This window comes from Nanorana parkeri, unplaced genomic scaffold (assembly GCF_000935625.1).
Source record: "Nanorana parkeri isolate BGI_ZX_2015 unplaced genomic scaffold, ASM93562v1 scaffold20, whole genome shotgun sequence".
NCBI lineage: Eukaryota > Metazoa > Chordata > Amphibia > Anura > Dicroglossidae > Nanorana > Nanorana parkeri.
Genome location: NW_017306288.1, coordinates 3,458,853 through 3,469,117, shown reverse-complemented (window position 1 = coordinate 3,469,117; position 10,265 = coordinate 3,458,853). Strand labels below are relative to the sequence as shown.

At 45.8% G+C, this 10,265-nt stretch overlaps 1 protein-coding gene across 1 annotated transcript in view; it reads left to right on the top strand.

Annotated features, from left to right (window-relative positions):
- The window catches only part of PSMA3 (proteasome subunit alpha 3), a 38,197-nt gene extending 34,303 nt beyond the window's left edge, over positions 1-3,894 (top strand). The window contains exons 9-11 of the mRNA XM_018562305.1: positions 781-848; positions 3,565-3,629; positions 3,734-3,894. Of these exons, the coding sequence (XP_018417807.1) occupies positions 781-848; positions 3,565-3,629; positions 3,734-3,778 (178 nt within the window). The 3' untranslated portion in view covers positions 3,779-3,894. The remainder of the gene's footprint in view (positions 1-780; positions 849-3,564; positions 3,630-3,733) is intronic.
- The last annotated feature ends 6,371 nt before the right edge of the window (positions 3,895-10,265 follow it).

The window sequence follows — 10,265 nt, the reverse complement described above, 5'->3', positions numbered from 1 at the left end:
TCCCCCTCTCTCTCCCTCTCTCTCTCTCTCTCTCTCTCTCTCTCTCTCTCTCTCTCTCCTATTGTGTTGCACTCTGCTGGTTTCTGAAGCCCGTGGAGTTCAATACATAATGTTGCCGTAAACATTAACCATGGCCTGATGTGTAACAGTTTCATTGTCACATGTCAGCTTTAATCTATGAGGATATGTGTAAGTCACTCACCTCAAAGTTCTCCTATAAGTACTTTCCAGACAGGTAAGTATGCTGCCATGTTGTCTTTTGCTGAGCTGTATTTTTAGGTAGGCCACAGGATAAAGCTAGATTCTAGACCTCTGATTGATAAGTTCATGTTAAAGTGTAGTGCAGTTAGACTTATATTGAAGCTGAGCTTTCCAGTCCACTAGTCGCCTGTCCTTGATCAGAGTTAACATTTTCAGGTCCATGCTTGCAAAATTTGCACTTTCAATTCAGTCCTGTGAAAGCTTTATGTGATCGGGTGGTACAAGGATTGTGTGAACAATCTACAGCGCATGCCCGGTTGATAACTAGTTCTGCGGCCTCATCAGTCTTTTTGCTGTACATAGCTGACTCCAGAGGTTTGTATACTTTACCAGCCATGCTCCCAGTTGGGTACAACAATCCATTAGCAGCACTGGTTGAGCTTTGTTGAATGGAACTGGGTGGAAGGGCAGGTAATGCCCCTTATTATGTTCTTGGTCATTGCATGGAAAAAGACGTGGCTATATGTAAAATCTGATGTACTTAGTCTATAGACAAACCTTTTGTTTTTTCTTTTGCAGAATCTACATTGTCCATGACGAAGTAAAAGATAAATCATTTGAACTGGAACTGAGCTGGGTTGGAGAAAGTAAGGATTTATATTTGTCATAGGCTGATCAACATGTTTGACTTGAGGATCATGATATGTTGTATGTTTGCTAGTACACACATCCAGGTTACACCATGCCTGCAATGCGTGTCTTGGCTGCTCTGTGTGGGGACTGTTCATAGTGTAGTTGGGAGATCACAGTACAGTCTCATATTGTTGTATTGTCTGTCTGACACACAACAACCTGATGCGGCCATGCTCAGACTGCCTTTTGAAATGACATGTCCAAAATGAAGAGACCATTTGGACTTTTATTGATGCCGGATAGCCACTCTGAAACTAGAGGACCAGCCTGTTGTTTCTACCAGTGCTCTTTTTAGTCTTGGGTCCTTTCAAATCTCCCAAGGCTGCAAAGACTTTCCCATTGTGCCCGCTATTGCAGCTCTTCCTCTATTCTAGATTAGAAACACCCTGACAAACTGTTTGCTCCCCCCCCCCCAGGTGCTTATTGGCCTTGTACCCATTTGGGGAGGATTTTTGTGTAAAAGTGTCCCTCTTTAACAAAGTACTTACTATTCCAGTAGAAGATGTGCCAGTAAGCGGTTGGAAGCCCTCTCTAGAACACTGTTCTCGCTGGCAGGCCAAGCCCTTCACCTCATCATGGCTCTGACTTTCCTTTTGTCAAACTTTGGCTAACTGGTTAAAATCCCTTAACAGAGATCCCACCACTGCTGTGGTTGATTCCTGAGAACAAGTTGAGCAAATGGCTGGAGCTTTACATGTTCAGTTGTGGGGGTTTCCTGGAAGCTTCTCGACTTATCTCTTGCGTAGGTTTCCTTTTAGTACACTTTGGTTAAAGTGCTGGACTGCAGAACCCTTGTGTTGGAATTGTGTGTGTATGGCCTTTGAGAGATGTCTTAAAAATGCATTCTAGTATATTAACAATAACAAAAATGTATCTTACTTGTGTATCACTCGGCTGTAGATCCTCCAATGATCTCTGAATTGGTGCTGACACTGTCCTTCCTTCTGGAGGGTGGCTACTTTTGTTCCCCATGGTCCCTGTGTGTGTTGTAAAGTAGTCACCGCTCCAAGCTCACTCTTGTGATGGACTACAATCTCATATTTAGTTTACTAATTTGTATTGAGATTGTAGTCCATGACGGGAGCGAGCTTGGACTGTTGCCTACTTTACAACACACACGCACCATGGAGAACAAAAGTAGCCACCCTCCAGAAGGAAGGACAGTGTCGGCACCGATTCAGAGATGATTTGAGGATCTACAGCCGAGTGATACACAAATAAGATACATTTTTGTCATTGTTAATAATATACATGAATGGATTTTTAAGATTTAACTCGAGTTTATTGTGTCACTTGAAATGACTAAATGAAGAGTACGGTCTGTTTTGACCATAACATCTAATCACAATCTCCTGCTCAAGTCTTTCTTGTGCAGAATAAGAGAATGAAAAGAAAGTTCTAGCGTCACTTCTCGGGGTGTACACACATGTTATGTAATTTACATAAGAGTAATACCTGGGAGCCGTACTGGAAAACCTACATTGTTGGGAGTCCATTCGGAACACAGACCCCTTTATAGTCCGGCACGTGTGTGACAAACTCTGAGTCAGTAGGCTCTTCTTATTTACACACAATCTAACACAGGCAGTTATTTCATGCACCTCCAAGGATAAGGCGTGCATGCGTGCGCGCTGCTTTCTGTTCATACATAGCAAAGGAATAAAATCCATCCAGCTTTATAGGTCGCTGAAGGACATTCACAGGGTTAGGTGGTGGAGTGCGTTTTTCCATACACACCCCCTGATGTGACAAATGTAAGCTTTTTCTGTGATGGGGATTAGCTGCACGGTAATAGGCAGTTTGGATGAACTCCGGGCAAAACTTTTCTTAACCCTTGCAGTGCTGTGGTGGCCCCGCTGCAAAAGTGCTCGTTCTCATCTAGGTGCAGAAATGACCGTTTTACTTATCCGGACTTCGCAGCCAGCTGTCACAGCGCTCCCTCCAGCAATGGAATGTCCCTCAGCGTCTTCACGTCCAATACTCAGTGTAATGAATGTGACGACTCCAGCATCCTTAGACCGCTTGAGCGGAGGGAGAGGCTGGAAGGGCCGGTCTAAGAGGCGGCCATCTCTAGGGATCAGGGGAGTATCACTTTATTTTTACACCTAGACCAAAACAAGCAGTTAACCCTTGTAGTGCGGGGTAGCCCTGCTGCAAAGGTTAAGACAAATGTTGCCCGGAGTTCTTATGTTATCTGTACTAGCCCAGGGATGGATCTCTCTTCCCTGTTACCAGAACAAGATGTTATTTACACGTCTCCCATCGACATGTCAGCTATGTCAGGCAGAGTTCACCGTACATGGTGTAAGCCTAGACCAGCGTATCTTTTTCTTAATGATTGGGGAGAGATCTGCCTGTGTGTGGTCAGGTTGCTCATGTACAGGAGTTAGATGAATGGTTTCTGTACAGCAACTAATGGGTCCGCCTCGCCTGCTGCTTCTAGTAAATTCAATAGAACAATTCAGAACTTTCACGGGTCTGACTATCTTTAGCTGGTGAAGAAGCAGACAGGCAATGGCGGCTTCTCCTTCTAGAAATGTACGTTTCCTGGCTGCCAGGCCGGCCCATTGGGTTCAGTATTTTTAGAGGTACTGACCTAGAACAAGTCTAACCCAACACCAAGAAACTCCTCTTCAGAATCAAATATGACCTTTTTTTTTTTTTGTACAGTTACTAACGGAAAACATGAAGTTGTACCGAAAGACGTGCGAGAAGCAGCTGAAAAATATGCCAAGGTGATTGGATGGATGGGATGGATGGATGGGATCGGGGGCGGATCTTTTTATTTCTGTCTTTGTTTTCTATCCAGACTTCTTACAATGTGTTTCTCCCATAACAGGAATCTTTAGAAGAAGAAGACGACTCCGATGATGACAACATGTAACTTAATTTTTGGTTATATCGACTTTATTTCCAAGTGCTGTTTTTATATCTATATATGTATGGACCTGAAAAGACTTTGTGTGGCAACTGGCAATAAAACCGCTGTTTACACTTATTTCTGAATGATACCGTGTTCTGGGATTTGGGGTAAAAACATACAGGGGGGGGAGGGGGGATTTATGAAAACTGGAGCAGTTGCTCATAACAATCAGCTTCTCTCTTTCATTCTCAAAGCGTAACGGAACAAACTGAAGAGAGAAGCTGATTGGCTATTATGGACAATGCTCCAGTTTCTGTCCAAGTTTAGATAACTTCCCCTTCTGATGATTTGGTGCTTTCCAGAGCTTTTCCTATACCATTCATATTCTAGAAATACCTGCTAATGGCGTCAGTATGAAGGAGTTCTAGTACCTGTACATTACCTATCTGGCCCTCCAGTGAAACCACAAATCCCATCATGCCCCTGCTTCTAGGAGTCATGACTGCGGTTGTGTCTTGCAATGCCTCATGGGATTTGTAGTTACACCAGAGTTTGTGTATCCCTGCTATATACAGAAATGTATGACAAGGGGCTCTGCGTGGGTTCTTAGATACGGAAGGAATGGAGGCAGCTGCAGCTTTGCAGTGATTTAAAGGAAAAGGACCTAACTTGGGATGTTAAGGGGAAACTAGAGTTTGTGCCTCACTCTGTGCACGTGAAATCAGCATAATGGAAATAATTAGGGTTGCACCGAAAACTGGTATTTCGGTAACGAGTAACGACTTATTTTTTTTTTGGTATTCACCGTTACCGAAAGTCCCCATTAAGGAAGCCGGGCAGCTTGTAATGATTTGCTACCTGGCTTCCCAATTAGCAGGGAAGCTGTCCCCATGCTTCTCGTCACTAGGTGAGCCGGCTTTCTGGCCAATCAGGAAGCTGGGCGCCGGCTTCCTGATTGGCCGAGAAGCTGGCTTCATGCTCCCTCGTCATGAGGGGACGAGGGAGCATGAAGCTGGCTTCCTGGCCAATCAGGAAGCCAGGCAGCAAGTCATTACACACTGCCCAGCTTCTTCATTGGCCGGGCAGCTGGCTTCATGCTCCCTCGCCCCAATCAGGAAGCCAGGCAAAAAAAAATTTTTTTGTTCAATTCTGCAACATCAGTTTTGGGTAAACGTCCATAGCCCAATATCTCCGCTCCTTCACAGCAGCACCATAGAGAATGGTGGGTGCACACCAGCCGAGCTCGTCTTCCTCCAGCATCAGCAGTTACAGAAAGTCCGGTCACACACACCACAAGCTATTGTAGCACATACAGTAGGTACACATGGTCCTGCCATGGATCCTGCTCACTGACATGTTTCACCCAATATTGGGCTTAGTCATAGAGTTCTATGAACCATGATACATGTCAGAGTGAGGAGGATCCATGGCAAGAGCATGTGTACCTGTGCGCTATAATAAACTTTTCAATGAAGCTTGCGGTGTGCAACCAATACACACTGGTCCCCATACTCCGACCAGTATCCGGTACCAGTTTTGGGTTGACTGACCCTTTTGAGTTTAGGTTTCTAGGTTGGCACAAATGGTTTGCTGTGTTTTCGGTGAATAATGATGGTATCGGATCTGGAAAGTTTGACTGATGGCCTTCTAGATCTGCACCCAGGTAGCTAATAATCACTAATGCAGATGGTTTCTATTCATCATCTCCGATCATACAAAGCAAGGACATGTATCATATCCCCAATTATAAAAAGAATAAACTTGTCAAATCCATTCTTTTTCCACTGTGGAAGGTATTGCTTTCATTTCCATTTACTTATTGTATCAGAGCAAACCTATTCCTGAATGCACACTACATTATTCCCATTCATCTACTCGTTCACTAGGTAACTAAGAGGCAATCCTTCATACTCTCACTACGGCCACTGGGGGGCAGTCTACTGCTGGGGGAGAGCTGTGTGGGTGCGGAAGGCATATCAAGCGGCTGTCAAAAGCAGTTGGCTCCATGCCATTGTTGAGGTTTATTCTACAATAGTGGGGGAGGAAGAGGAAAAGCAGGTCATTACTCTACAATAAGGAGACCAGGGATCATTCCTTTGCATTAAATTAAACAACTGGGAAATGTAACAAGACCCCGGTGTTTAAATCCCTGAGCTTGCTGTCTTGTCTACCACTTCTTGTTTTTGCCTTTTAGCATTGGGCTAAGACTAGTAAAAAAAAGGAACAAACAATAAGCTTACAGATGTCAGATCTAAAGAAGATTTCTAAGGGTTGCTCTGTGTTATTGATTAAAGGAGAACTATGGGGTCAGTGTTTTTCCCCATAGTTCTCCTTGGGGTAACGGGAGGACACAAACTAGCGTCCTCCCGTCACCCTAAGCTCAGTATACCGCGAGCTACAGCTCACGGTATACTAAGACGCCGCAGCTGGAGCGGATCCCGACTTAGATGACGGGATCCACCCAGCTGCGTGAGTGACAGCTGGCTCTGCCTATCTAGAGGCAGAGCCAGCTGTACCCGCCCCGTCCGTTCCGCCAGTCAGCACTGACAGATCGGAGAGGGGAATCCAGCCCCTCCCCCTGTCACGGCAGAGAGCCGTGACAGGATCGAGAGGTGAGGGAACCCTTTATGTGTTCGCTCACCTCCCGATCTACTGAGCCGACCTGTGACAGTCTCATTGTCACAGGTCGGCTTAGAACTATGAGGTGAGTGGAACTCACTCATGTCATAGTTCTCCTTTTAAGCTTGTATGCTTATTCACATTGCTAAACATAGAGAACTGGCACTCTGGCCGCTGGTATAAACACCATAGAAGTCATTCTCTATGTCACTGTTCTTGTGCAACAACTGAACTGAAAACCACCTCCCAGCAGCTTTTACTGAGTACCTGATCCTTTCATTGATCACATTTCACAAGACACACGTGACCACAAGGTAAATGCTGCCGTGCGAGATTGCAGCCACTTCCATGTGAAGGATTAGCTTGCTTTGCACTGGCAATGTACATACAAAGTTCAGTATTATTAAACATTGTCGCTGCATACTAGTCCTGCGTATCACAATTCCTAAAGAGAAGTGACTAAAATCTCGGCCTCAGTTTGTATGGTAACTTTAGTGTAAGGATTTCATGTTTTATAAATGCTGCTAAATAAGCGCATTTCCCTACAAAGAAAGTAATATGTGGGCCATAGCCAACCAAAAGAAAATCTCACAGGGGAAATATTTAAAGTGACACTAAACTCAGGAGTTAAATCTTAAATGCATTCAAGTACCCAAACTATTACCATAAATGTATCTTATCGGTATATCACTCGGCTGTAGATCCTCAAATCATCTCTGAATTGCTGCTGACACTGGCCTTCCTTCTGGAGGGGGGCTACTTTTCTTCCTGTGTGTTGTAAAGTAGTCACCACTCCAAGCTCACTCCCATGATGGACTACAAATCAGTAAACTAAACGTGAGATTGTAGAATGGGCTTCCTTAACACAATGCACTTCAGAACAGATGCACATAACGGAAACGCATGGTAACAGACCTGATGGGTTAGAATAGGGGCCTAACGTGTCATTTTATACATTGATGTCTCTGGTCAGTAACTCAAAGTATTGAAACAAACCGTTGTCATCAGACGATTTATTACACCAAATATCATTCCATAAAATTACATGTGCACTTTATGTGTTTTATACATGTTATTTAGCTGTAAAAGCCTCCCTTGCATCTGCATCTCAACGTACTGAGACTGCTGCTGGGTGGCGCCATCTTGGATGTCATGTCAGCAGTGACACTCTATAGCAGCATTTCTCAACATTTTTCCAGTCAGTGAAGTGTGAGAAATCTCCAGGCACTGCAGACTAAAATGTAAAGAAAAAAAACCAACAGCCTCCCTCAAAATTCATGCCAAACCTTCTTCTAGACGTGGATCTGGTATGGATTTTAAGGGGTGACCACAGGCAAAAAAAAAAACCTGTAGTTTCCCCCTTGATTTCAGTGTCTGTCCTCCCCTTTCTTATCAGAAGCCCCCCTGTGCACATGGGGAGCACCTTTCAGATCAGAAGCCCCCCTGTGCACATGGGGAGCACCTTTCAGATCAGAAGCCCCCCTGTGCACATGAGGAGCCCCTTTCAGATCAGAAGCCCCCCTGTGCACATGAGGAGCCCCTTTCAGATCAGAAGCCCCCCTGTTCACATCAGACATAGGGGACAAAGGAGATAATGGATAGTTGTGCAATGGGGTATCCGGACTGACCCGTCACATGAGCGTTCCCCACTTTAGCAAAAATCTGAAGACACCCCCTGTTGCCATGGCACTCTAGTTGAGAAATGCTGCTCTATAGTAATGACCTTCCTCTGCAGATATGTAAAAGGTGATGGAGGGAGGTAAGGGGAGGAGTGCAGACAGTAACTAGGCAGTCCCAGGAGGGCTATGATGTTCAAGCCATGAGGGCCCATTCACACCACCCAGTGTGTTCATCACACAGTCCCATGTCATGAATGCACCGGATTGTGTAAACAAAGCCTCCCTGCATTCTGGGAGGGGGTGTGGTGGTGTCACCTCATTTCAATGGCACTGCAGTGCAATCACCCGCACTGGAACACATGGTGATGCAATGCCCTGCGTTCCAGTGTGGAGCGATCACATAAAATATCGCATGCACGTGTCTGCGCTGTCATTGAAATGAGTGGCACCACCGTACCCCCTCCCGCCCTAGAATGTGAGGAGGCTTTGCTGACCCGATCCAGTGCGTTCATAGCACAGGACTGCACGGTGTGTGTGTGTATGTCTGCAAGCAGCTGATTGGTCTGAATTTTTAGTGCCTTAGATTGCAATCCATTTGGAAAACGAGGATTGTGACCGCAGCATGGATTTAATGAGCTGTTTCTACAGCGTCCATTTACAGTAAACGTGTGACGGCCGTCCCCTAATGCACTATTTTTGTTCTGACTTACGACATCTAAAGCAGATCTGCAGGCGCGAGCCGTGTGATGAAACCAGAGGAAGTGGGAGCCAACCTTCCTGCATGAAGCAATGGATTTGTTTTGTAGTGAACACAAGTGTGTCATGCGTCACAGTTATGCAGAGCTCAGCGTGTTTGCTGTGTTTTCAGCACAGGCACACCCTCCCTGCAACCAAATCTCCCTCCAGTGACTGGCAGCTTCATATTACAGGAGCTGGAGAGAGTCACCGCCTGCAGCACGCTTTATAGCTTGTAAACGATTGATGGATGTGGAACTCCCCGTTCCACAATGACACAATACCTCCTCATACACCATTCTGACAACCCCAAACACAGACATGGCAGCAGATCTCCATTCCCCTCTATGAAGGAAGGAAATTCCTGCCCGGCCTCACAGATAACCAATGACATTGTTTCCCACCTTCTAAGACAAGAAGAGGGACACAGAATATTTAACACCGCACCCTTCCCACACTCCTGATCACATAGAGCAGAGCTGATTAAAGCACAAGAGTGATCACCTAAATCGGGGGTGGGTACCTCCGGCTGTGCTTTAACTACAACTCCCAATATGCCGATAACTGTCAGTCTTGCAATGCCTCATGGGACTTGTAGTTCTACAACAGCTGGAGGAATGGAGTTGCCCACCCCTGACCTGAAGGATAGAGTTACTTTTGTGTACATCAAAATTCAGTGCGGTCCATTAACAATAAAAAAGAATAATAAAAGCGCAGCAATGTGCAATGTACTCAGCTGGCTTAGGGATTGAAAGCAGCCAGGAGGAGAGCCTGGTCATGTGGCCTGTCAGAAGTCCCAAGACTGGTTCTCCTTTAAGCACACGGGCCTCTGAGCTGCGTTGAGATAGAACTCCACATTTTACGAATGGGTCATGGTGTGCGTAACGTCTGCCAAAGTCACATGACTCATTCTCCTTTAAGCACAGAGCTCTCTGAGCTGCGTTAAGATAGACCTCCACATCACAGCCCACATTTTATGAATGGGCTGTGTGTGGAACCCTGCTGAGAATAGACAGCACTATACACACTGTTATAAAGAGCCCCATTATGTATTCCCCTCACCCCCTGCTAGGTAACATGCCACATTCAGATGCAGCACAATACACTGTACACTGTTCAACTTTCTACTGTAACAGGCAGTGGTGACTCTCAATCTTCCTCCCACTGCCTGTCCTTCAGTGCGCCCAGACCAACTCCTCCATACACGTATAGAAAAGAGCACCTGTACTTTAAACTAGGGATGCACCGATACCAGTTTTTCGGTATCGAGTATGAGTACGGATATTTACATTTCGGTACTTGCCGATACCGGTACTTCCGGTAACAAAGAGCCGGCTTCCCAGGGAGCCAGGCGGCGAGGCATTACCCACCCCCTGGCTTCTTGATTGCCCTGGAAGCCGACTCCATGCTGATTGGCTGGGAAGCCGACTTCCCAGCCAATCAACATCGAGCCGGCCAAACAGATTTGGTAATATGGTGACACAACCTCCACCCTGCAGACACCCCATTCTCCACACACGCAGCATTCAATACCG